This window comes from Salmo salar, chromosome 20 (assembly GCF_965601325.2).
Source record: "Salmo salar chromosome 20, fSalSal1, whole genome shotgun sequence".
In the NCBI taxonomy this organism is placed as follows: Eukaryota; Metazoa; Chordata; class Actinopteri; order Salmoniformes; family Salmonidae; genus Salmo; species Salmo salar.
Genome location: NC_138310.1, coordinates 20,961,621 through 20,989,200, shown reverse-complemented (window position 1 = coordinate 20,989,200; position 27,580 = coordinate 20,961,621). Strand labels below are relative to the sequence as shown.

The window sequence follows — 27,580 nt, the reverse complement described above, 5'->3', positions numbered from 1 at the left end:
GGATGTTTCTGTTGTCCTCGAGCCTACACACGCCAGCTGCTCCACAGAACATTTGACCAAATGCAGATCTACAGTATAGAGGAGGCATGTTTTGATAGACAAAATATACTATATTTTGACTAGTCCTAGCTCATGACTAAGTATTATTGTGTGACTCATAGAAGGGTTTCACACTTGGTTTTAAGGAATAAAGAATATAAACACTCAATATTTTAAAGTAGCATTACAGATACTCAATTGGCTATAGCTAGGTTTTTTTGAATAACCTTAGAATAAGCACCCATAGAGGTACTAGAAAGCGCCTGTACTAAGAAACTCTGTGCCTGTATTCTCTGATGTGCAAAGAGGGTCGTATTTTATTTAAAACTGTTGATTGGTTTAAATTCTTGTCAATCAGCCTCGGTAGGGTCGGTCAGTTCCTTTGAAACGGAACTGCTTCCGGTTCTTCAAAGAATAGATTAAAACTTCTATAAGGGATCCTCGGGACAGTCAACCTGACGTCACTCCATTGAAGTGGCAGGGCACACCAAGGCAGGGTACCCCAACAAATGCGGTTTTATTTGCCCCCCCCCCCCCCCCCCCCCCCATGTGATTTTAATTGTGCAAATCTGTTCCCAAGTATTCCCACACATAATAGAGAGACAGATGATGATATACACATGCAAGCACGGCTTTAAATATGATGTATGTTTGTGCTCCTTGCGGTCAATTGCAATCTACAAAATTGTAATTATGTTCCGCCCCGACCAGCCGCTCAAGAAAATATCGTCCCTTTCTTGAATCGAGTTGATGATCCCTGGGTTAAGGTAAGAGTTAGGGTTAAGGATTATGGTAAATGTTAGTCTGAGGTTAGGGGTTAAGGTTTAGGGTGGCGACGGCCCAAGGATCCTCGATAGCGCGATCCTTGAAAATGTAAGGTGGCCACCGCCATGTTTCAGAATGAAATATGTCCAAAACATTAAATGTAATATTTCCGTATAGCAGTATTTACATTTCATACATTTTTTCTTTATTTTGAAATAATACTTTTTGGTTGATGACACTACAGCGTGAGTTGTATTTGCTGTAAGTAGCTAGTTCCGTCTATTTACCCATCGACTAACGTATTAGCTAGCGCGAGCTAGTAGCACGCTATCCGAGGGAAGGAGCGGAATATCGGCCTTACGCGTGCCAAGTATTTGGACATTTAGCTAGTTGACTCAAAAGCTTTTTGTAAACAACGTAAATACACATTTCATTAATGCATGGTCAACGTTGCATATTTGGCTAATATAATGCTCGACTGTAGTATTATAGTTAGCGCTATCACATATGAGTTAGGACAAGGCCGTGCAACAACATAAGCATAGTTTAGCTAACTACTGTAGCTACAGCTCATTTGAAAAGACAGGCAGCCTAGTTGTTTATTATGCTGTTGGCTATGAAGGTGGCGTGAACTAGTTAGCTACATAACATGAAATAGCTCGGCAGCTATTATTACCTAGCTAGCTAACGTTAGCAAACTCAAATAGTATTGTTACATTGTCTTAAATTCTGCAAACAACATGGTTAGTAAGCTAACTAGATGCTCATCTGCGTCTGTCAGAGGATGTCTTCCTTTATTTCTTTACCAAATAAAACACGTCAAATATAGCTAGCTAGCTTGCATGATGGAACTCATTCATGAAAGGCTACCTTTGCCAAGCCATTCACTGATCTTTGTGACAGCTGTCAAAATGAAAAGTAATGTTACAGCGTCAAATAGCTACAGTTATTATGTACAGAATGATTAATGGTTGACATTGATACAAGAATATGTCAATGTTTGATTGAATGATACATATTTGCATAGTTTTGACCATTAAAATATGAAACCAATATTGGCTAAATGATTTGATGATAATGTCTACCCGCTGCAGGTATTGTTTCCCATAAAGCAAGTGTTACGCAATGCACCATGGGAGTGGACAACAGCATATGCAACGGCAACTTCAGAGATCCAAGTCCATCACTGGATCTGAAGCAGAAGACCAGCAGCAGCAGACCATGGCAGTTACTCAACAGCAGGCAACAGCCAACCACCCACAATCACCTGTGACCACGTTTGCATCTGCAGCCAGCCCTTCAGCCCCCCAGTCACCCAACTACCAGATAATCATGAGCCGCAGCCCTGTCACAGGCCAGAACATGAACATCACCTTACAAAATGTCAGTCAAATGGTGACGGGCAACCAACAGATCACCCTCACCCCGCTCCCCCTCCAGAACCCAGGCTCTCCCGGCTTCCAACACACAGCTCCGCAATGGAGGTTTGAGCATGCCCCGTCCTCCTATATCCAAGTCACCTCACCCCTGCCCCAATCCATGCAGCCCCAAAGTCCCACCCAGCACAACCCAGTACCCCTCCAGCGACCTGGGGCACCCGGAACAGGACTGAGTGTGTGTGGACAGAGCCCAACACGTTTTGTTGATACTGGCATGCTTGTGAGACAAATCAGTCCATCTGGAAGTGGGCACTTTGTTTACCAAGAGGGGACAGGGTTGACACAGCTGGCTCCAACCACAACTGGGCAGGTGCAGTTGCAGCTGTCCTCCCCAGGGGCACCAGGCTCTGTGCGGGAACGCAGGCTGTCACAGCCCCATTCACAGACTGGAGGCACCATCCACCACCTCGGACCTCAGAGTCCTGTGGTCAGTGGCACTGCTCTGCCCATACTGGGGAGCCCAGGCCACATCACCACTTCCAACTTGCCACCTCAAATCAGCAGTATTATCCAGGGGCAGCTGGCGCGGCCCATGATATTTGAGAAGACTCTGGGTGTGGTAGCTGGAGTGGGGACAGCTGCCACAGCGTCTTTCAGTATGCCTTCCACCATTCCTCCTTCCAGCCCTTCCCTCACTAACCCTCCCCAAGGCATCCCCAATCTCCCCCTCACGCCTACCGGCATGAGCATGGGCTCCATCAAGAAACAGATACCCAAAAAGCTGGAGGAGATTGCACCCTCCAACCCAGAAGTGGCTCAGCTGAGGAAGCAGTGTCTGGAGCAACACACTAAGAAGATGGAGGGTCTGAAGGAGGTCTTCAAAGACTACCTGATTGAACTGTTCTTCCTCCAGCACCTCCAGGGGAACATGATGGACTATTTGGCTTTCAAGAAGAAGCCCTGCGTCCCGCTTTTCACTTACCTGAGGCAGAACGACCTGGACCTTGAGGAGGAATCGGAAGAGGAGGAGCAGTCTGAGGTCATCAATGACGAGGTACTGTTACAGAATTGATTGATATCTTGTTGTATTGTGTCTTAAAGTCCTATATTCAGAACCCCTCGACTTGTTATCCTGTGTTTAGGCTACATGAATCTAGTTCAAATCTCTGTGCTACTCCCAGGTCAAGGTTGTCACTGGAAAGGATGGACAGGCGGGGACACCAGTTGCCATAGCTACACAGCTTCCACCCAATGTTTCAGCAGCATTCTCTTCCCAGCAGCAGTTCCAGGTGAAGAACGGTGATGGGGCACCAAATGACTGCAACCTCTAAACAGAGCGGATGGAACGGATTTATTGTTGTCTCTTTTAAATGTTTCCTTTTTTATCTCTTGGAAGACCCTTTTTGATCTCTTGTATCCAAGCTCTTGTTAACCCTTGGATATGTCTCCTCAGGTGCACCTGGGAGCATCTGGCAGCATGACAAACCCAGGGGACATGGATGCCTTTAAGAGGCAACAGGCAATGGCACACGCAGGTAGGGCAAGGACAGCACACTCCCGTGGCCTTTTTGTTGGTTTGTTTCCTCCCCCTTTTCGTTCTTTTTGTTAGTTTTTCTTGTTTTGTTTTCTTACCTCAAATTGCTTCTGCTTTTAGATATTTGGCATCTTCTAGCGCTGTGTGTAGAAGTCTTAACCCGAGGAAGGAGAGGTGGTCTGTATGGCGTACAGAAAGTAATTGCTGTTTGCCGAGTGTCTTTTTCCCGTTATGAGGGTATTGTGTGTTTTAAATCCCAGATCAGGCTAAGAGGTCCCGGATTGAAGTTGGTCGCCATGGAATGATTTTCCAGCATCCTGGTGTTTTAGGATCACCTGGCGTTCCACTCCAGCAGCTTATGCCGACAGCGCAAGGTAGGGGTGCTACTACCAGGCCGTTATGTGTTCTGTTCAATGCTGCTGGACGTGTCCTCAATCCTATGAGACAAACTGAATTCCAACAGCGTCCCATTGTCTCCAACGAAACCTCAAAGCAGCATCAACAAAGCGATCTTCATCCATCCGCTGGACAGACACCCCAGCAGGCCTCAGGAAGTTCAGGCATAGCTCTCCCAGCACGCTCTCTCTCTAGAACAAGGGATAAAATGGGGAAGAAGAAAAAAAGTCTGAAGAAAGGAGTAGCCTCTCTGGGAAGATGCCATGTCTTATGATTTGACTTTTATGTTTTATTGATCATCCGTCTCCATCCGTTTCTATTGTCAAATGTGTTCTTCTCGAGCGTCTGTTTGGACGGACTTTCCTGTGCCGTTGGAGCTTTGGCTAATTCGCAAGCGGATCACGGAAAGTGAGAAAGGAGGAACCCTGGGAAAAAACAAAATGTATCTTTCCAGTGAGGCATGTTTGCTCATTCGATGATTGCTTTTTTGTTCTTCCTTTTTTCTACTCATCATTCTCATCCCTCTGTCTCCTGCACCCCCCTCCCTCTCCGTTGTCCGTGATTGCATTGTCAACATGGATTCACAATGCATTTCAATACTAAATTCAGTTATCAGTCATCAAGAGCATCCATTGTTTCCTTTTCTTGTTCCATCATGCTCATCCTTTGTTGGTTTCCCCCATCTGTTTCCATGGCATACCGTTCTGACTTGGCCTCTTTCCCCCCAGTTGTAGTAGGAAGGAGGGGAGCCGTGTGGAGGAAGCTTGGTGCAGTCATGTCATGTCACAGGTTGGCGTGATGTATGTCAGGGCCAGGTGTTGATGTGATCTAGGGGATGATGTGAGTGATGGTCAGGGAGGTAAGAGACAGGTGCTGCTTAGTCTGTGTGCACAGCTCCGCTCAGCCCTGCTGTCTGCAAGATCCCATGTGTGTCCTCCTGCTCACTCCTTTGCTTTGCTTTGCTATGGTCTGTGCACCCCAAAACTAGAGGCAAGTATATGCCAGCATTCCAGCTAGGCATGACCTTGCTTCATGCATGCTGAACATATGGTGTTTTTGTGATGGTGATTGCTCACATTAGTTCCTTTTTTCTTCCCCTCTGTTTTTTATTTTCAATATTTTCTGTTTTCATTTGATTTTGAACCCTTTCTTCTCAGTCCCTCTGCTGAAACTCTTTATGCATGATTAGTTCTGCTGTTTTAATCACATTCTCTTCTCTTAACATTTTAAAGGTAATGTTTTTTTTATTTTTGCATTAACAAAAGTAGTATTTTATTTGAAGGACATGTAGATGATCACATGGATTTGTTTCTTCTGTAACCATTGTTCTTTATAATTTTCATGAATGTTCTCCCTTCGTCAACAGTAAGAAATACACTGCTGTTGACTCATAGTACATCCAATTGAGACGTTCTGGGTCGCTGGTACCATAGATGGAGCAGTAAACACTATCATTTTAGAATCTGATGATCACGTTCAGTCAGTACTGAAATGTATTGGCTTAAGAATGAGGCACAAAATGCCCTCTGGCCTGAGTACTGCTCAGTCCCCCTCTGTCACCCTTCAGTGCTCACCTGAATCTCAGTCCGGTGCAGAGTGTAGTGTTTTTAACAGGCCGTTATTTTACAGAGAGCAGGATTGGTATGGACAGATTAACAGTAACTCACAGCCACACCTTGTTATTCTTTCCCTCTCTCTGCTCCTTTCCTTGTTTTCCCTATGACTTGGTTACTGTGCTCCAGGCGGGATGCCCCCCAACCCACAGTCGGTTCAGATCCCCGGGCAGAAGCAGAACCAGCCGCTCTATGACCCGTCTAAAGGGCCTCCGGTGCAGAACGCTGCCAGCCTGCACACCCCTCCCCCCCAGCTGCCAGGTCGCCTCCCACAGGGCGCCCTCTCCATGGCAGGCCTGCCCATGGCTCTCTCTCAGCAGTCACAGCTGGTGGAGAGCTCAGCCCAGGCCGCCAACCTGCTACAGGTGAAGGTGCAGGGGGCCGGCCCCATCATGGCTCCAGTAAACTCCCACACACAGCTCCAGCAGCAGATGCAGTCTGGCCTTCACCTCCAGATGCAGGCTCAGCAGCTACAGCAGCCTCAGCCCATGCTGCAGCCAGGACAGGCGGTGAGTCCAAAGGATAACTTCCAAACATTGCATGTTTTTGGTTGTGTTCATCGGTTTGTAGATCAACGGTTTGCCTTCTCTCTCTCCTCCCTTGATCAGACTGTGGCTCTTGCTCGTCCTGGAGCAGAGTCCAACCAACCTGGCCAAAGAATGATGATCAACTCCCTGTCTAACCCCTCCATATCTCCTGCCCCCCTCAATGTCCCCAACTCACTCCCCTCCCCCCACACCATTGGCCCCCTCCGCCATCCTGGGTCCAACATCACCCCTGCCACACAGTCCAAACTGGCCGGGCCCAACAGCACCTCCACTATCAAAATGGGTGGCTTTGGTCAGGGCTCAGGTATGCAGTCATCAGAAGGGAGCTCACAGGACAAACAAGCTGAGCAGACCAAACTGGTGAGGAGTTGGTTCAGAAAAACCTATGACTGTGCAAGAACTTTTGTGTTCAGACTGTATTTCATAGTCTTTCAGGTGCTTTTGTGTTCAGACTGATCAGGTGCTTCAGTGTTCAGACTGCTCATGATGTGACCTCTGACCTCCCAGGAGAGCCAGGTGCACCAGCGTATCTCTGAGCTGAGGAAAGAGGGCCAGTGGTCAGCTAGCAGGCTGCCCAAGCTCATGGAGTCCTCTCGGCCCAAGTCCCACTGGGACTACCTACTGGAGGAGATGCAGTGGATGGCAGCTGACTTTGCCCAGGAGAGGAGGTGGAAGATGGCTGCTGCCAAGAAGGTATGATGCCGTAGTCCTCTTGCGGTACTGTTACTCCAGTACTGTCATTGTTAAGATTTCAGTACACGATCATAACTGCATATGACATATTCCCCATTTCCCAGCTGGTTCGCACCTGTTCCCGTTACCATGACGAGCAGAAGAAAATGGAAGCGAAGTTCAAGAAAGAGGAAGAACTGCGACTTCGTCACATTGCTAGCACCATTGCCAGAGAGGTGGAGTTCTTCTGGTCCAACATTGAGCAGGTAAGTTTCTCTTGATGTGAAAACTGTTCCATTGTTGTCCTTATTATTTTCAAGAGTGCGATCCACTCTGTCCATCCTAATTAATTTGTTCCATTTGGTTTCTCTCAGGTTGTGGAAATAAAACTACAGTTTGAGATTTATGAGAAGAGACTGAAAATGCTCAGCCTGCAGAGAGCATCGAGTAAGGGTGAGAGTTTATTTAAGAGCCTTTTGAAATGGTTTTACTACAAGCTAACTTTCATATAACGTCTATTGAATATATTGGTTATTCCTTGTGTCACAGGACAAGATGTTAAACCTACTCAGTCGACAGCAGATAAAGCTGAAAAAGATGTAGGTGCTGCATTGACTTACTGGCTCTTGTTATCAAAATTGTCCAGACATAACCTAATATTTTTTGGTGGTGGTATGACGCTTATTTAAAATGTATCTTATTCACAGGAACCCACTATGTCATCAAGGAAGCGAAAGTCCAGCACTTCATTGGCTGAAGAAGGTATGTGTCCAAAATATACTGAACAAAAATATAAACGCAACATGTAGAGTGTTTCATGAGCTGAAATAAAAGTTCCCAGAAATTGTCCATACGCACAAAAAGCTTATTCTCTCAAATTTGTTTACATCCCTGTTTGTGAGCAATTCTCCATTGCCAAGATATCCTTCCACCTGACAGGTGTGGCATATCAAGGAGCTGATTAAACAGCATGATCATTACACAGGTGCACCTTGTGCTGGGGACAATAAAAGGGCACTCTAAAATATGCAGTTTTGTCACACAACACAATGCAACAGATGTGTCTAGTTTTGAGGGAGTGTGCAATTGGCATGCTGACTGCAGGAATATCCAACATAGCTGTTACCAGAGAATAGAATGTTAATTTCTCTACCATAAGCCGCCTCCAACGTTGTTTTAGAGAATTTGGCAGTATGTCCAACCGGCTTCACAACCACAGACCACGTGTAACCACGCCAGCCTAGGACCTCCGCATCCGGCTTCTTCACCCGCGGGATCGTCTGAGACCAGCCACCCAGACAGTTGATGAAACTGAAGAGTATTTATGTCTGTAATAAAGCCCCTTTGTGGGGAAAAACTCATTCTGATTGGCTGGGCCTGGCTCCCAGTGGGTGAGCCTGGCTCCCAAGTGGGTCGGCCTGCCCAGTCATGTGAAATTCATAGATTAGGGCCTAATGAATTTATTTCCATTGGCTGATTTCCTTATACGAACTGTAACTCAGATTGTTGAAATTGTTGCATTTATTTTTGTGTTCAGTATAGATGTCATTTTATTTAGGCTTTGAGCAGGTGGGTGCCAACAGGTGCCCTCTTGCATTGAACAGTTGTTTGAACACAAGTTATCCTGTAACTTGTCTATGGCTATGTTCTCTCTTACAGTTCAGGATGAGGAGAGCACCATAGAGGAGCAGGAAGCCATGGAGGTGGCAGCTGATCAGAGGGCAGAGTTGGCAGATCTGGCTAAAGATGGTCAGCATGACGCACCTTTTTCTCACCAGAACCAGTGATGGATTTAGCCCGATGACCTTTATTTAATGGTGTTTTCTTTAAAACATGTCATGTTTATAAGTGCCCCTTTGGTTTTGTCTATGCTGAGCCTTTCCTCTCTGTCTTGTACTGTTCTCAGCTGAGATGCCTCTGGATGCGTTGGTGAAGCAGTATGCTGGTGCATACGCTGACAACTTTGACTGGCCCCAGCCTGCCCCACCGAGTGATGAGGAGGACCGGGATGAGACTGAAGGTACACTTAAACTCTACATGTAAACTCCATCTCTGTGTACCCGTCTTGCTCGGTGCCGTGTGATTGTTGATATGCCAAGATGATTAGTTTCAAAGCAAAAGGATTTGTGGGCTGGTGGTGTTCTCTCTGTAGTGCTGATGTGGTTATTGTTCTATCTCAGATATGGAGTCCTCTCTGGACAGCCCCCATGAGGCTGTAGTGATAGACTCTCTGCTCAGTGTGGACCAGTATCGAGGTTCTGACAAGGCCTGCCCCCCTGGTGCTGACGGGAAGCCTAAGAAGGACATAGCAGAGGTGGCAGCTGCCACAGAACTCATCCTACCCAAGGGCAGTGCCAGGACCACCTCTTCTGTGAGTCCTCACATCTCAGCCTCACACTGACCCAGTGGTTTACTGTTGGGTGTCATGTAACCAGTTTGAGAATGAGTGGAATTTGGCAAGATTAATGAAATGGCAAAATTGCTTAGAATTGAAATCTACAGTTAAGATGACAGTTAGTGGGTTACTATGTACAAACAGGGAATCATTATGACCCTTTGCTATATATCTCAGGTCCGCAACCAGGCTCCTTTCCTGCTGCACGGATCACTGCGTGAGTACCAGCAGATCGGAGTGGACTGGCTAGCCAGCCTCCACAAGAAACACCTCAACGGTATCCTAGCAGACGAGACTGCACTGGGCAAGACCGTGCAGATTGTGGCCTACCTGGCCCATCTGGCCTGTCAAGAGGGTAATCTAACGTAATGCTGAAATAGGTTATTCAATGCTTCTCATATGTTTCTGTATGTAAACATGTATGTAGACATTCATAAAGACTTAATTCATTTTTTTTAAATGTAGGTATCTGGGGCCCCCACCTAGTTGTGGTGAGGACGTGTAAGATGCTGAGCTGGGAGATGGAGTTTAAACGCTGGTGTCCTGGCCTCAAGATCCTCCTCTACCTTGGCAACAGACAGGAACGCAGAGCAAAGAGAAGGGTAACTAGTAATGATCTGTTTCAATAGGACCTTTTTCAATAGACAGACCCATGAGATTGAGTCCATTCCAGCAGAGAGACTTTGGGCAGGACAGCAGCACCAAATGTGACACAGTAAATCATGGACACTTCTCATGAATACAGTGCCATAAAGATGTACATTTTCTTCTCTTTTTGGCTTATTTCAAATGCTCTTGTATACCAGTTTGTATTTGTCTGTCCATAACTTGTAGTGTTGTTGTGTCTCCAGTGGTGGGCGGAGGCCAATAGCTTCCATGTGTGTGTGACGTCCTACAAGCTGCTGCTGAAGGACCAGAGCCACTTCCTGAGAAGGAGGTGGAAACACCTGGTCCTGGATGAGGTGCAGCTCATTAAGAATATGTCAGAGAAACACTGGGAAACCATCTTTGCTCTCAAGAGGTGAGCAACTCTTATTTTAGGTTAGCTCTGTGATTACACCCACACACAGACTGGTCTGCCGAGGGCTTTTTGGTGACAGCTTAGTTAGCATGAAATGAAGGCTAAACTCTGAAATGTGGTTTGACCTTGTGGTTTTCCATGCGTTTGAAATTATTTGCGACTAAGAAACAACAAAAGCTAATGATGTGTTATTGTGGTTTGTGTTCCAGTCAGCAGAGGATCCTCCTGATCAACACTCCACTACACAACACACTGAAGGAGCTGTGGACCATGATCCACTTCCTCCTGCCAGGCATCACCAGACCCTACACAGACTTCCCAGTCAAGCCAGGCACAGACCAGAACCAGGACTACTGCCACAAACTGGTCATTCGCCTACACAGGGTCAGTAGGGGTACAACCAAACGCTCATCTTTCTCATCCTTGTGTGTTTGGAGGTTGTCAGTAGTCCCTGTTATCATGAATATCGATGGCAGTTTAGTTCTGGTGTGAAGTTGTTTATCTGAGGGTTCTTTCATTCCTAATGTGTGTGTTTCATCATTAAAGAAGACATCTTGCTTAACATCGGTGGTCAGTATGAGTCCCATTTTCCAGGGCATAGCTGTTCATACCTAGTTACCAATTGATCCGACATCTCTCTCTCTCTCTCTCTCACTCACTCACTCACTCACTCACTCACTCACTCACTCACTCACTCACTCACTCACTCACTCCCTCACTCACTCACTCACACACACACACACACACACACACACAGATGATCCAACCCTTCATTCTGAGGCGCTGTAAGAGGGACGTGGAGAAGCAGCTCCCTAAGAAGTATGAACACATCCTCAAGTGTCGCCTTTCTAGCAGACAGAGGAGCATGTATGACGATATCCTCACTCAGCCAGGGTGAGTCGGGCCTCCAGACACCACAGTTCCTCAGCCTAATGTCTGGAAAACCTGATTGCATTTGGTCCTATTCTCGTAGACTGAATATTTGAGCACAGGTTCAACGGTAGAAATGCATGATTCTTTGGTTATTAACAGAGCATGGTTGCGCAGATGTTAAATTCACTTGCCCTGTTTCTGAATGTCTTGTCCTCTGTCCACCCCTAGAGCCCAGGAGGCGTTGAAGCCGGGTCATTTTGTAAGTGTGCTGCAGGTGCTGCTGCAGCTGCAGAGGATCTGTAACCACCCAGACCTGGTAAACATCAGGGAGACCAGCAGCTCCTACGTGTGTTCCTCTCTGCAGTACAACACCCCTTCGCTGGTGCTGGGAGCCCTACAGGAGGACCAGCGCACGGTAGGACTAGGAGGGTGCCAGTACCACACAGCTAAAAACTCCTGAGGGTTTTTATTCCGATTATTCTATTTCATTAGTACTGCTCACCTGAATGACGTACAATGAAATTGATTAGATTGGTTTTGATTTAAATCTAGGTCTTTATCTGATAACTTAGTCCCCACCTACATAGGAGATTCAGAACACGCTTTCCTTTTGTCTTTTTCTAGAGCCTGGACCTGTCCCTGTTTGACCTGATCAGTAATGAGAACAGACTGACGCGCTACGAGACGGAGGAGGTTCTACCCAAACTCAAAGTCACCCGTCAGCTGATCGAGGAGATCCAGAGTGCCCCGGACCCACCGGCCAGGCCCAAGCCCTGCAAGATCAAACCCATGAGGTCTGTGCGCTACCTTTCACATCACATGGAAACCCTAATACACACCACATGACATGGATGATTACATTCTGTTTCCGACGAAAATGCTAAATGAAGTATATTTTCGAATTCTCACAGCGCTAGGCTGTGTTGCTTGACTTTTGACCTTTTCATTGAATCTATGATTTCATTGACAGGTTGTTCCAGCCAGTGCAGTATGGTACCAAGCCAGAGGGTGGTCTAGTGCCCATGACTAGTACTGTGGGTCAGCAGCGTCCTCCAGCCACCACTACCCCTCAGTCAGCCCAGACCAGGGGCAAGTCCCCTGTCACCACCACTACCACCACACAGAGTAAGACCTCACTATAGACCCCTATAACAAGGGTGCACCTTGGTATGCACATGGGTTCACACTGTTTTCAAGTTTCATGCTATTTTCAAGTTGAATAACTTGATGAAGTAAATCAAACATTTATCTTAATGTGTTTTGATAACTGCAATTGATTATTTACAGTATTTTTGCAGTGTGTATCACACAGATAATCGCATGATGCTACCATATAATGTTTTGTGAAGCATGTGTTATTTTAGTCTGTCATGACACTAAAAACGGCATTTTAGTGAAGTTAATTAAACTAACTGCATATTGTGTCATTACCGCCATTACATTTTGAAATTGTCTGGTTTATGCACGTGTAACTTTAAAAGATGGGTCATCAATGTAATTTCGGGAAAAAAATCTACAAAAGATTTTACTACTCCAAATGTATTCTGAAGAAGTCGAAGGTGAATATGTTATTATATTGACATCCTCTTTTGACTCCAGGGATGGGCAACTTTGATGGGGGTGGGGGCCATCAAAAATGGGAACTCATCATGAGGGGCTGCCGTGGCTCGCGGGTGTGCACACATGAGGTTAGAGCCGGCCCTAACTGTTTGGGGACCCAAAGTGAAATTTTGCAACCAACATATTTTAGGTGCCCCCTTCTTGACAGTGAAGAGGAAGAAAAAGTAAGGTGAGATAGTCAATTTCCTGCACATCTACACATTTTTAAACAAGTTTGCTGCAATTCTACATATTTCGCTATGGAGCGGAGAGAAGATTAAGCAATTTTATAACTCATTTCATGCAATTCTGCTCATTTTGCCATGGTGGCGGAGAGAAAAATGTGTAGTTTTATAGCTAATTTCCTGCAAGTCTACACATTTTACTGACATGGGCTACTTATTTGACTGACATAACAAGAGAAAAACTGCTGATTCACAACCCCATTTCCAACTTGCACTTTGTGTATTATACTATTCTAACTCTCCACAGTAAGTTGAGACACCCGACTGAGTTCCATAACCAAAAAATTATAATCATTGGAAATTGATCTGCGGGCTTACAAAAGTGGGTCTGCCAGTTGCCCATCCCTGCTCTAAACCTATCTATCCCAGACTGGTATAAACCAAAGCTATCTGATGGACCACCACCCTCGAGTTGTGCTGTTGAATTAACTGACACGTTGTTTCAGTCCCTTCCTAACAGTTAGCCCATTCCAAACCCCCTTGTACTTCACAGTGGTTGGGACAGCTATTCAGAAAGCCCAGACTACCTCTCCTGCCACCGGCACCACTGGGTCTGCTGTAGCCTCCTCTGGGAGCGCTGCCACTGGCCAGTATGTGGTGGGGACTGTGGCCCTGGGCCAGGCTCTGTGTGGCGCAGCCCAGCCCACTCTGCCTGGCATTGTCCAGGTCCACAGGCCATCCCTAGGCCCCACCCATGCCATCCAGCCCAGCCTGGTTCCCCAGAGGCTGGTTCTAACGTCCCAGGCCCAGGCAAGGTTGCCTAGTAAGTGGCCCCCTCCCCTCCCTCCAACGTTTCCCTCCACTTTCAGCTCAACAGATAGGGCTGCTCTGACAACAGGCCTCTCTCTCTCTGGGACACTGCTGATGTGTGTTTGGGTCTTGGTTTTTAAAGAAATAGCACTTCTTTCTGTGTAAATATATTGAAAAAAGTCTGTCATGGTGGAATTATAGTATTACAATATTTTATCATGTTAACAGTATTGTTTGATATATTTTTAAAGGTAGAAAACATATTCAGGTTTACAGCTACGGCATTTCCATTGTCCTATTTTACTGCAGCGTATCACTGAGTGAAGATAAAAAGCACTTTAAAAATGAGAACTACAGCCACGTCAGCAGCATCCCCAACAGCCTCCTCAGTCTCTTCTGAAACCTGCATGTCCACAACCCAACGTCTGCTGCCATGATAGACCACACAAGACTGTTTTAACCATTTGAAAATGATATTCCCTCCACCCCTAAATATTGGTTCTCCCATTTTACTAATATTTTTGCCTCTTATCAGCTCAGCTGCAGGAAGGGTTCCCAAATCTTTGGATCCTCTGTTTGTTGATGTTGTTTTCTGGTTTATTTTGACTCTGAAGGTGTGCACTGCTAAGCATGTGTAAATGGTCGCACACACTGCTAACCTCAGGCCAGTCCCTACACCCAGTGTGAACACACACGGTTACCTTTTCAATAGGAACTCGACACACAACTCCAGAAATTATAGCATTTAAAACTATTCTAGCCAGAAAATGTATCTTTAAAAGAGCATACAGGTCTTTTTGGGCAATCATTTGGATAAAGGTGCATCGTCTAATTGCATGCCTGCAGTAGGTGTTGTTGAAAAAGCAGTTAAGTGCAAGCCACTGCTTTAACTAAAAAAAGCACCTGAAGATGACTTGTTCTTTTTTTTATTTTCCCCCTCGGGTTTTGGTAGAGATTAGCAACCACAATGGTTCTGGTGTTGTGGAGTGCAGCTACATACGCTCGTCCCACTCATTAACCCACCCTGGTTCTGCATGTCTAGTCTCCCTCACCCTTCAACTAACTGAAATATCAAACGTGTCTTTATTTTGTCTTTTTGATGATGCACTGCTAGACTGTTTCTGACAGCAGTCCTCTTTTGGTCTGTGGTGTTATTTGACTAGAGGTGTGTGTGTGTGTGTGTGTGTGTGTGTGTGTGTGTGTGTGTGTGTGTGTGTGTGTGTCTTCCCTCCTGAAGGTGGAGATGTGGTGAAAATAGCTCAGCTGGCGTCCATAGCAGGCAATCAGAACCGGATCTCCCAGCCTGAGACCCCTGTCACGCTGCAGTTCCAGGGCAACAAGTTCACCCTGTCCCCCAGCCAGCTCCGACAGCTCACCACGGGGCAGCCCTTGCAGCTCCAAGGTACACTCGGTAATGTACACCCAACATTTCATACTCTCCTTATTTCCAATCACTTGCAACAAAGATGCTACTTTTCTCTCTACCATGTAATTTATTCCAAGTCCCCATCATATAAATATTTAGAGTTGGATAACCAATGTTACATGTATTGACATTTTTACTTAGAGAGTGATGAAATTAAATGGTGATTACCCTAAATAGCTGTTTGAAGGTTTCCGTGTTGTCTGTGTGCCTGGTTGTGTGGTGGTACAGGTAACATCCTGCAGATAGTGTCGGCCCCGGGTCAGCAGATCCTCCGGCCTCAGGGCTCCATGCTCATGCAGACGGTACCTCAGGCTGTACCCGTCTCCAACTCCTCCTCCACACCTGGCACCCCATCCCCAGCCACCCCAACCCACCAAGGTAAGCCATCCACCTTCAACTGTGAATAGTGCAGATAGGGCCTGAATAATTACATCACTGTCTCTGCTGTCATGGCTTTACAACTCTATAGTCACTATTCTGACAGTGGTTGTGCTGTAATGGTCTTTCTCCCTTTACTTGTAAAGTCTCAGCCTCAGGGGTGAGTGTCAAGCCAGCCCCTGCTGCTCCTATTGCCCCTCAGGTAGGTAGAACTGGCACTGGTAGAACACAGTAGAAAATGAAACGAAAACACATACCTATATTTCTGTAGTCCCATGATCCATATTCTCACCAAAGCGATGAAATGTTACTATGATGCCGTTCTTGTGTGTCATGTACAAGGAGTCGTCAGAGGAGAGGAGTCGTCTGCTGAAGGAGCTTCTGAGCCGCCTGTTCAGTTCCAACGAGCGGCGCTGTGGCCGCAGTGTCCTGTACGGGGCTGACCTGCTCCAAGCCTGCTCTGTGACCCCAGGGGCTCCTCACTCTGCCCTGAGCCCCAGGGGCTGGAGGTGGGTGGGTAGGGACAGCTGCCTCAGGGCCCAGAGGACCCCTGTGGCCACCACCACACACCTCCAGTCTGCCCTGCTCTCCTCCGCACACCGCCAGGACGCTGGCAGCCACCTAGTCAGCAGGTACCCAACTTCCCACGATGGTCAATCACCTCCCATCACTGTCAGATTAAACTTTTATTTCAGGATGGACGTGATCACCCTGGTTCAAAATATAGTTAAGTTTGCGTATAGTGAATTGAGTTAAAGCCTACTTGAGTTCATATAGCCTTTTGTATTTCTTAAAGTCATTAAAAAACTCTCTCCTCTCTGTAGGTTATCATGTGTTGTCCCTGTCGCAGTAGCTCCTCCCCCTCACCTGTATGCAGCCAATCCCCCAGCTCCCTACAGCCTGGAGCAGAAGTCGATCAGTCGCAGGCTCCAGGAGGCTGCCGCTCCCCACAGCACAGAGATCCACCGCCTGGCCTCTGGACACCAGCTCCAGTTCCCTGACCTGCAGCTCATGCAGATGGACTCAGGTGAGCTCAGCAGAAGACTATATTTAGCTTTGTGTGCCAGGGCTCTAGGCTCTCCTATAAGCCTGGCTCAACATAGGTAGTCCATTTGGTGTGCGGGCTGCACACATTGTTCGAATTACGCAAAAATGTGCATATTTTTTTTCTCCACCGAAGGTAAACTTGAGGCCCTGGCCATTCTGCTCCAGAAGCTGAGGTCGGAGAATCATCGAGTCCTCATCTTCACACAGATGGTGAAGATGCTGGACATCCTGGAGGCCTTCCTGGACCACCGGCAGCTCACATACATCCGCGTGGACGAGAGCCTGACCACAGAGGAACGCCAGGTAAAACACCTTTGTACCAAGGAAGTCATCCGCTGCACCAGTTATGGTGCCTGTGTTATAGTGAGTTCACACACAGAGACTTCTATTGTGTTGCATGACTAGGGTTAATTGTAGTACACTCACTCAGTGACAGCCCTGCCTCTCTCTCTGTTGCTCCCTGTCTAACACTGGGACCTCTTGATTCAGTGCAGTGTTCTGGCACTATAAGGGGACAGAGTACTACGCTCTCTTCCCTCCCTACTGGATGCTGTTCCTCCTAGGGCCTTAAGAGAAGCACACAGTGGCAACTCTAGAGAACCTATGGGGCTATTGGGCTTTTTTAGTGCTGTACTTTTTACTTTTCTGCTACACTTGCCGTTTCATTTTCCGTCTGAAAAACCTGTTTCTGCTACACTTGCTATTTTTATTTTCTGGCTGTCCAATCAGACGTGTCTGCCTCTTGTCTAACCGACCTCTTGTTTAATTCTCCTTCGTCTCTCTGTCGGTTAGCTGAGTGAACTATACCGGAGGTGTTTGGTTTGTAACATTTGAAGCAGAGGAAGCGTGTCTTCATTTGTCTAAAAGACAAAGTATAGTTGTGGAGAAATGCTCAGTTTCAGCGCACCAGTCACTGATGCAGGATATACTCTTATCATAAACCATACAATAATTTGTAGGATTTAGACCTCTCCAACCATCTATACCATGTGTTTTGTAGATGTTAGACAAGTATTGGTCAGGGTCACGAGGTAATGCTACCTATACCATTATCTTAATTGGAGTATTGGAATAGGATACAACTCTGAAGTCCTCTCCTTAGGACTAATCTGTCTCTCTCTCGGTTTCTCACGATATCTCCCTCCCATCAGGAGCATATGAAGACCTTCAACAGGAACAGACAGGTGTTCTGCAGCATCCTGACCAACCGCTGCTGCTCGGCCGTGGGGACCGTGTTCGACGCAGACACCATTATATTCTACGACACAGACCTCAACCCCAGCATGGACGCCCGCACCCAGGAGTGGTGCGAAAAGATCGGACGCTTCAAGGACATCCACATCTATAGGTAACACACAGTTGAAGTCAGAAGTTCACATACACCTTAGCCAAATACATTTAAACTCAGTTTTTTACAAATGCTGACATTTAATCCTAGTAAAAATTCCCTGTCTTAGGTCAGTTAGGATAACCACTTTATTTTAAGAATATAAAATGTCAGAATAATAGTAGAGATTATAATCCTTTTCACCTTTTATTTCTTTCATCACATTCCCAGTGGGTCAGAAGTTTACATAACCAAATACTAATTGAGTGTAACATTGCCTTTAAATTGTTTAACTTGGGTCAAACGTTTAGGGTAGCCTTCCACAAGCTTCCCACAATAAGTTGGGTGAATTTTGTCCCATTCCTCCTGACAGAGCTGGTGTAACTGAGTCAGGTTTGTAGGCCTCCTTGCTCGCACACGCCTTTTCAGTTCTGCCCACAACTTTTATATAGGATTGCGGTCAGGGCTTTGTGATGGCCACTCCAATACCTTGACTTTGTTGTCCTTAAGCCATTTTGCCACAACTTTGGAAGTATGCTTGGGGTCATTGTCCATTTGGAAGACCCATTTGCGACCAAGCTTTAACTTCCTGACTGATGCCTTGAGATGTTGCTTCAATATATCCACATAATTTTCCTTTCTCATGATGACATCTATTTTATGAAGTGCACCAGTCCCTCCTGCAGCAAAGCACCCCCACAACATGATGCTGCCACCCCCGTGCTTCACGGTTGGGATGGTGTTCTTCGGCTTGCAAGCCTCCCCCTTTTTACTCCAAACTTAACGATGGTCATTATGGCCAAACAGTTCTATTTTTGTTTCATCAGACCAGAGGACATTTCTCCAGAAAGTACGATCATTGTCCCCATGTGCAGTTGCAAACCGTAGTCTGGATTTTTTATGGCGGTTTTGGAGCAGTGGCTTCTTCCTTGCTGAGCGGCCTTTCAGGTTATGACAATATAGGACTCGTTTTACTGTGGATATAGATACTTTTGTACCTGTTTCCTCCAGCATCTTCACAAGGTCCTTTTGCTGTTGTTCTGGGATTGATTTGCATTTTTTCGTACCAAAGTACGTTTATCTCTAAGAGACAGAACGCGTCTCCTTCCTGAGCGGTATGACAGCTGCGTGGTCCCATGGTGTTTATACTTGTGTACTATTGTTTGTACAGATGAACGTGGTACCTCTTCAGGCGTTTGGAAATTGCTCCCAAGGATGAGCCAGACTTGTGGAGGTCTACAATTTTCTTTCTGAGGTCTGGGCTGATTTCTTTTGATTTTCCCATGATGTCAAGCAAAGAGGCACCGTGTTTGAAGGTAGGCCTTGAAATACATCCACAGGTACACCTCCAATAGACTCAAATGATGTCAATTAGCCTATCAGAAGCTTCTAAAGCCATGACATAATTTTCTGGAATTTTCCAAGCTTTTTAAAGGCACAGTCAGCTAAGTGTTTGTAAACTTCTGACCCACTGGAATTGTGATGCATTGAATTATAAGTGAAATAATCTGTCTGTAAACAATTGTTTGAAAAATTACTTGTGTCATGCACAAAGTAGATGTCCTAACCGATTTGCCAAAACTGTTTGTTAACAAGAAATGTGTGGAGTGGTTGAAAAGCTAGTTTTAATGACTCACCTAAGTGTAAACTTCCGACTTCAACTGTAACTCTACATACCATATCAGGATGACTAACTGGAATGTTAGTCAGTTTGAGGTTGGTCATTTGGTGTTTTGTATCCCAGACTGGAGAGTGGGAACTCCATTGAAGAGAAGCTGCTGAAGAACGGCACCAAGGATCTGATTAGAGAGGTGGCTGCTCAGGGGACTGACTACACCCTGGCATTCCTCACACAGGTAGGATCTTTTACCCTCACACCAACCAGACCCCAGCCCCACACAGGTAGAATCTTTTACCCTCACACCAACCAGACCCCAGCCCCACTCACACAGGTAGGATCTTTTACCCTCACACCAACCAGACCCCAGCCCCACACAGGTAGAATCTTTTACCCTCACACCAACCAGACCCCAGCCCCACTCACACAGGTAGGATCTTTTACCCTCACACCAACCAGACCCCAGCCCCACTCACACGTGTAGGATCTTTTACCCTCACACCAACCAGACCCCAGCCCCACTCACACAGGTAGGATATTTTACCCTCACACCAACCAGACCCCAGCCCCACTCTGACTAAAACCCATACTGTATTATTTCATACGCTGTGTCTCTGTCCAGCGGACCATCCAGGACCTGTTTGAGGTGGAGGCCGGCTCTGGAGAGAAGGTTGAGGAGTTTGTGGTTCTGCACCAGGAGCCGTCTCCCTCTGAGGCAATCTCTCCCCGCGTGGCCAGGCCCTACATCCAGGCCCTCCACAGCATCAGCCTGGACGCCGCACCACCAGAGATGCAGGAGGAGGGGGGTCAGGAGGAGGACCTGGAGAAAGAGGCACAGATCAAAGAAGAGCCCTCTCAGCTGGAGGAGCTCAGTGCTGTCATGGACCAGGTGATAAACTGTCATTAAGTGCCTTCTTACAGTATGTTGTAGACTACATACCAGGGAGCTAGCACATCAGTTTTAACTACAGCTGGATGGTCTTAATCTTATACTCCATCAGCTAACGCCGATAGAAAAATATGCCCTGCAATACCTGGAGTATCTTCATGTCAGTGAAGACGAACATGTTGCCAAGGTAAGACTTTAAACAGTTCTCTCAGACATCCAGAGGTACTACTAGCTCGTAAGACCTTGCATTCTCAAAGTAGCACCAGACCACAATTAAAAACAACTTTGATAATTATTTCATGACTAATGTGAATTTCAGGAGCGACTGTTGTGTGCAAAGAGAGGCTGGGAGATGCAGCACCTCCAGAAACTGAAGGCTGAAGACTCAGAGAGGATGATCATTGAGGACGAGGAGAACCTGTTCACCTACACCAGAGAGGATGCTTACAACATGGTAGGTTTTCACTCTCTCATCTGGTGGTCACGGTGTTGAGATAAGAGAACAGAGCCTGTAGTAAGTTTCCATTGTAACTACGTGGTAATGGGAGCTTAGCTCTTGTCTCTGTTTCAACAGGAGTATGTGTTTGATGGAGAAGATGGCCAAACGGAAATCATGCCGGTAAGTCAGTCGCATAATGTCTACATCAAATCAAAGTGTATCGGTCACGTTCACAGTTTTGCAGATGTTATCGCAGGTGCATTGAAATGTGTATGTTTCTAGCTCTAACAACGCAGCAATATCTAGCAATACAATAACAATACACACATAATTTAAAAAAACAGACTTTTCAGAACGAGCAAGACATGACAGTACCTGAGCTATGTCATAGTGAAGCCTCATATGACCAATGAGCCTGTCAGCTGTATGTTAACCTGTGGTTCTGGTTGCAGCTGTGGACTCCACCTACCCCACCGCAGGATGACAACGACATCTATATCGACTCTGTCATCTGTCTGATGTACGACTCTGCTCCCATGCCGGAGTCCAAACTGCCTCCTGTCTACATCCGCAAGGAGCACAAGAGACTCAAGATGGACCCCTCGGGTAAGGCTTTGTATTTCTATAACAGTATGGTACATTGTGTGTGTAGTGATGCACTTGTGAGCTCTGTCCTAAGCCATGTGCTTGTGCTCCGCAGCAGGCAGGAAGAAGAAGAAGGCTCATGGGGAGACGGTGATTCCTCCTCGCTCCCTCTTTGAGAAGGCCAGCATGCTCAAGGTCCGCCGCGAGGGCAAGGACCAAAAGAAGAACTTCTCCCTGAAGCAGCAGGCGCCCTTCGCCAAGCCTCTGCCCTCGCTGGTCAAACCTGCCATGGAGGCCGGACAGGACAACCCAGAGTGGCTCATCAGTGAAGACTGGGCCCTGCTACAGGTACTGAGCAGGCTGCTACTGAAATGGCTTGTTTTACCCCTGGTGGAAATGTCTGTCATAATGTATGTTTGCTAGGTACTCTCAGATGAGGTGAACTAAAATATACTGAGAAGCTAAGATATTTGTAATTGTGGTGAAATGTGTTGTAGTTAAATTAGTATGATGTGTTCCGTTAGTGAAGTAAGTGTCCCCTCTCTCTCTGTCCGCGGCAGGCTTTGAAGCAGCTCCTGGAGCTCCCTCTGAACCTAACCATCATGTCTCCGGCCCACACGCCCAACTGGGACCTGGTCAGCGACGTGGTCAACTCCTGCAGCCGGATCTACCGCTCGCCCAAGCAGTGTCGCAACCGCTACGAGAACGTCATCATCCCCCGGGAGGAGGGCAAGGTGAGCAGCCATGACTACGAAAGTCCTGAATGGCAGCTGGACATTATGTTGTTTTGAGTATTCAGATAATTAACCCATACCGTTTTTGTTACTCGTTTTAGTTGGTGTATGAGGCGAACCCCAAGAAGAAAACTAAGAGCATATACAAGGTACATTGCCCTACTCTTGTGTTTTACAGTGGTCATATTGTTGGATTCACAGAGCTCTCTTGATTGGCCAGTTTCCCTCCTTTCTCCTTCACCAGTCTAAGAACAGCCGGCCGCTGCGGACCTGTCAGATCTACACCCAGGATGACAACGCTACACACATCCAGCTCTACAACAGCCGCTTTGAGCTCATGAAGATCATCGCCAGCAAGAGGAGTCCCCCCATCAAACCCCTGTAAGCACTCAACATGACCATTCCTCTGTAGCATGATGTAATGTATGTTTTATCAGCCTCTTGATAAACATGCTTAGTGTGCAACTATCAATTAACTCTATGGAATGTTTGCTTCGTCTTCAAAGTCTGGGGATGAACCCATTCCAGAAGAACCCCAAACATGCCTCCGTCCTGGCAGAAAGTGGGATTGGCTACGACAAGCCCCTCCCTCCCATTCAGGTGGCATCACAACGTGCTGAGAGGATTGCCAAGGAGAAGAAGGTGTGTACTGTTACTGTATGTTCTCTCTGGTTTTGGATTAATGGCTAAGTTTGCAGTATGCAGTGTGACAGTGCTCGCACTCTGATTTTCAACATTCCTATCTGTCTGTCTGTCCTGCCAGGCCCTAGCAGAGCAGCAGAGGACTCAGCAGCTAGCTCAGCAGGCTGGAGTCCCCCAGGCCGTGGCCGGTGCTGCCCAACCCCAGGCTGGGGCTCCCGCTGTAGGCCAAGCCCAGGCCCCGGGAGTCCCCCAGGCCCCTGCAGTGACTGGAGCTACCGCTGTACCCAACACCGCTGTCCTGGTGAGAATGGGGAAAACCAGACAATTTTCAATGTCAGACCAAGAGCTGTCTATATAGATTTATTTAGTTTTTACGAGAACGTTGCTTGTGTTTTTCAGGCTGGATCCATTAAGAATGCTGCTGGGGGGACGACCATTCAAACTGGTGGGTTTTCATGGCACTGTCATTGATCATTACAAAACATTTGGTCTGTAATGAAATAGTCATTTCTTAAATACTTTCCTTTTTGTCCCTTTCAGGCACCGTAGCGGGGAACGTGATTGTGAACACAGTGGCTGGAGTTCCTCCAAGTCCGTTCCAGGCCAACAAACGGCTGGCATCACCAGGTCAAGTCATACCAGGCACCCTGTCTGTAAGTCACTATGTATTAACCCTGTTATTGTTTCCCTCAACTCCTAGGGAATCTTTCAAGTGTCTGTATTATAACACACAATCACCATTGTTTGAGAAATATTCAGTCTTGCTGACAGAGTGAATGGTCCGACATGAGGCCCTGTGCTCTTGTCCCCCCTCCAGCCTGCCGGTGCAGCAGGAGCCCAGGTGGTCCACTCCCAGCAGAGAGCCGTACCTGCCGCTGCCACCCCTGGTGAGGTGATCGCCATAGCTACGGGTCAGCAGGGTGTCAGGGCCATTACCCCAGTGACCGCCTCTGCGGTGGTGTCCACCACTCTGACCCCAGTGCAGTCTCAGACCCGCTCCCTGGTCACTCAGGTCACACCAGGTACTGGACACATTATTCACACTGAACACATACAAACAATCAATTCATAGCCCTTTATCACCAACTTTAAAGTAACCCTTCAAAGAACATAGGGAAACATCCAACAAAACAACATCATTAAAGTGCCCTGTCCCCTGGTTTTGTGATCCGACTCCTCTCCCTCTCTTTGTCCCCAGCCACAGGCATGCAGCTGCCCCAGGGGAAGCCCATCACTCAGGCCCACCTCCACATGCTCCGCCAGCAGCAGCTCCAGCAGCAACAACAGCAGGCTTCCTCTCCACAAGGCATCAAGGCTGTGGGAAAACCCCAGGTACTGTGCTCTATAAAGAAGCCCTTCATTCACTGCATGGCCTCCTGGCATTAGCTGCTACTGATGCTCAGTCCCCTTCTCAAAGCAGTGCAAGTTTAACACTTTGCAAGTCTATGTGAATGCACATAAATTGGATTCACGATTGCAAAATGCATCACAGTCAGCGAACCACACTGCACTATATTCCAGATACTAAGATGTTAAAGCACTTGAGATATAACTTGACTTTAACTCTTTCTCTGACTGTAGGAGCTGCTGAAGATGCACAAGCAGAAGATGCAGATGTCCCAGCAGCAGGTGGCAGTGGCAGCAGCCCAGGGCCAGCAGCAGGCAGGCCAGCAGGCCTCCCAGGTCCAGCTGGCTAACCCCCAGGCAGCCCAGGCCAACCCACAGCTAGCTGCTGTAGCTGCTGCTCCCAGAGCCGGGGCCGTGCTGGCTGGTTCTACTGTAGCCAACCTGCAGCTGGCCAGACTGGTGAGGACCAACTTTATCCCCTGCTCTTGTTTGTTTTCTACAGTATGTAGCCTGGTCTAGGGGATTAGTACCACTGTTGTGCTGATCTTTATTATTTTCAGACTGGTAAATGCCACACAATGTCACTGCTGAGACGTGTCCATTTTGAATAATGATCTACCAGAAGTAACCGTGATGAATTAATGATCCATTGAAACAGTGTTTAGAACAGTCTTTGCCACCCCAGACGCGGGTGCCCACCCAGGGTCAGATCCAGGCCCAGCCAGGGCAGATGGCCCAGGTGACCCTCACCAAGCCCCCCGTAGTCTCTGTGCCAGCTGTGGTCTCCTCCGCTGGCGTCACCACACTGCCCGTCTCTGTGGCTGGTATCAGTGTGGCCATTGGCCAGGCCCAGAAAACAGGTGGGGAAGCCCTCCTATTCTCAGCAACTGATTAGACTGAAGCACTCAATCTTTTTCTCTTAGGACAAAAACACATACCCCCACACTCCCTCTGTTGGTTGTTGTCCTGTCCCTGAGTCACTATGTCTCTCTTCTGCTCCTGTAGGTGGGCCGGTGTTGCCGCCCCCGTTCCCCCAGATGCAGGTGCAGCAGCTGCACCAGATGAAGAAGCAGCAGGCAGCCGTGCAGAAAGCAGTGGAGCCACAGCAAGGACCGGCCACTGTGCAGCAGAAGGTGCGGCTCAAGGGACAAACAGAACCACCGCAGTCTACACAGCCACACACATATTTAAGTGTTCTCTTGTTGTTACCATAAGGGTATGGGTTGGTCAGAGGTGCGCTTCTAATCTGAACTGAAAGTGACACTTATGAAACTACAACCCAGTCTGTCAATAGTTGCCATGCATTTTTGTCAGAAGGATCTTGTTGTGAACCTTGTTCTGCTCTATGTCCTCTCCCTCAGTTGGGCACCCAGCAGGTGACAGTGCAGGGTCCCCAGGCCGCCCAGCAGCAGCAGAAGGTCACCTATGCTGCCACCACCCAGCTCCAACCTGGCATCAAGACCCAGTTCTTCACTACCTCCATCGCCCAGGCTGGAAAACCCACTGGGGCCCAGCAAATGCAGGTATGCACTCATCTACTACTCAGATACTTCAACCCACTAGCCTTTAGGTTCTGGGTCATGCATGTATAGAGGGCTATTATCCAGAGGTGGGAGGAATGCTAACTGTTTTCCCTTGCATATTAGGTGGCTAAGCTCCCCCAGATAGTGCAGGGGCAATCCACTGTGGCCAACATCCAGCAGATCGTATCATCTCCACAGCAGGTAAGAGCACTATGCCCCAACAGAAGGGCAGAATTATACAGGATTCTTATGAGGCATAAAGAATGAGAAGTAACAGGTTTTGCTTACTGTGCGTCATGACCTTTCACGTCTTCCTTGCATGTGACTCAAATACAAGTCAGCTTGCTTAAATTGCACAATGCTTTCATGCGTTTTGGCATTTCGGTCATTCCCTTTAAACTCTTGTGAAATGTTATGATGGTGAATAAAGCTACCAAGAGGGCAGTATATTCTGGTAACGTTGTCGTCTGTCTAATGTCACCCTCTTGTTGTGTTGTACCAGATCCACCCCCAGACGGTGCCCTTGACCCAGCCTGCGTCCTCAGCCCAGCCCCAGGTCCAGATGATTCCATCAGGCACATCCCAGGTGGTTCAGCAGAAGCTTCTCCAGCAGCAGGTGGTGACTGCAGTCGCCTCGCCTCAGATCCAGACCACCTCTCCTCACAGCCCGGCCCAGCAGGCCCAAGCGCCTGCTGCAGCCGAGTCCCCTGTGCTGCAGCAGCCAGCCAAGGGCCAGGCTCGCGGAGGGGCCATGAGAGGAAAGAACCAGGCCAAGCCCAGCGGGGGCAGCAGCTAGTAGCCCACAGAAATAGTTAGTGCTCCCCTTTCAGCTAGGCCAAAGAGCCCATATCATCAGTGTAAATGCACTTACAATGACATGAAGAGATCCTTTCACTTTGGCAGAGCGGTGAAGTCCTGACTGAGGTGGCTGTGTTGAATCTAACCTGGCTAAAGGAATGGCATGTCTTCAAGAGTGTTAATTTTCTACATCAGTTCTGTAACTGTCCACTGTTTCAGAAGGTCTCCCCTGGAGGCAACCTCCCCCTGCACCAACATTTAATAAAGATCTGAAAAGCATATTCATGCATTTTATATTGATGAATATATTAATGTTACTATGTGGCTGGAGCCTATGGGCTGGTGCATCACTAATTTGGGGGAATGTTCATTTGAATGTTTTGTATATTCATACATTGTTCCTGCCCTCCTTGGTGTCCTAATGCTTACCTTTTATGTCTGCAATTTCCTAGTTGTTTATAGATATAGAACATACCAATCATATCATGATCAAGTAATGTAGCTAAATATCAGTACTACAGGTGCATTGCCTACCAGAAGGATAAGTGAGGATTTCAGTCCTCATGCTTATTGTGAAACATGTAAATCACACAAAGCCCTGAGCCATTAGTGATTGCAGAGTTGTATCCATACAAACACATTCACATAACCTTTTTCAGTGTACCAATTTAACATTGAAAGAGGTGTCCTTAAAAGTTAGCTCATTTGAGCTTGCCATGTCAAACTGCCCCAATAGTGATTGTATCACAGTTAAACAAACCACTCAATACACAAATGAAATACAATCTGGATGTGGCTTTTTCAGATATTCTATGGAAAATAATGCACGTTCCAAACACTGTAAACATGAAGTATCTTGTTTTCTCAAATGTCATTTTGTATTGATGTAAAAAAAAAAAAAAAATGTAAATAACAATGGAAAACATTTGTACTTGTAAAGTAGTTTATTTGATTTTTTTCAGCCTAATTGTAATAAAGTGTTTTGTTTTTATACACTA

General features: G+C 47.0%; 1 protein-coding gene and 1 non-coding gene across 17 annotated transcripts; both read left to right on the top strand.

Moving 5' to 3' along the window:
* The first annotated feature begins 640 nt into the window (after nt 1-640).
* LOC106579917 (E1A-binding protein p400) lies at nt 641-27,580 on the top strand. 16 transcript variants are annotated; one of them, XM_014160290.3, is made up of 53 exons: nt 641-806; nt 1,899-3,237; nt 3,365-3,472; nt 3,637-3,718; nt 3,978-4,091; nt 5,856-6,235; nt 6,335-6,634; nt 6,782-6,967; nt 7,072-7,212; nt 7,321-7,399; nt 7,496-7,545; nt 7,654-7,708; nt 8,606-8,695; nt 8,853-8,966; nt 9,127-9,317; nt 9,519-9,696; nt 9,807-9,943; nt 10,193-10,362; nt 10,572-10,746; nt 11,120-11,256; nt 11,464-11,650; nt 11,860-12,029; nt 12,206-12,360; nt 13,573-13,842; nt 15,067-15,240; nt 15,484-15,633; nt 15,780-15,835; nt 15,976-16,265; nt 16,458-16,660; nt 16,814-16,983; nt 17,832-18,028; nt 19,752-19,863; nt 20,248-20,514; nt 20,627-20,701; nt 20,834-20,968; nt 21,089-21,133; nt 21,406-21,559; nt 21,654-21,886; nt 22,099-22,272; nt 22,374-22,421; nt 22,517-22,653; nt 22,779-22,914; nt 23,036-23,215; nt 23,314-23,359; nt 23,455-23,567; nt 23,732-23,936; nt 24,113-24,246; nt 24,496-24,720; nt 24,920-25,121; nt 25,267-25,394; nt 25,623-25,784; nt 25,908-25,985; nt 26,287-27,580. In XM_014160290.3, the coding sequence occupies exons 2-53, from the start codon at nt 1,930-1,932 to the stop codon at nt 26,578-26,580; spliced, it is 9,300 nt and encodes a 3,099-aa protein (XP_014015765.3). In that variant the 5' UTR covers nt 641-806; nt 1,899-1,929; the 3' UTR covers nt 26,581-27,580. The 16 variants fall into 16 exon arrangements, 15 of the variants coding, with proteins under 15 accessions (XP_014015765.3, XP_014015767.3, XP_014015771.3 ...); XM_014160292.3 differs by lacking the exon at nt 641-806 and adding an exon at nt 865-912; XM_014160296.3 differs by lacking the exon at nt 641-806 and adding an exon at nt 879-1,065 and having other exon boundaries at nt 7,321-7,393.
* On the top strand, nt 17,136-17,265 carry LOC123729365 (small nucleolar RNA SNORA49). The gene has a single exon (XR_006761151.1). It is a non-coding gene; the product is annotated as a small nucleolar RNA SNORA49 (small nucleolar RNA).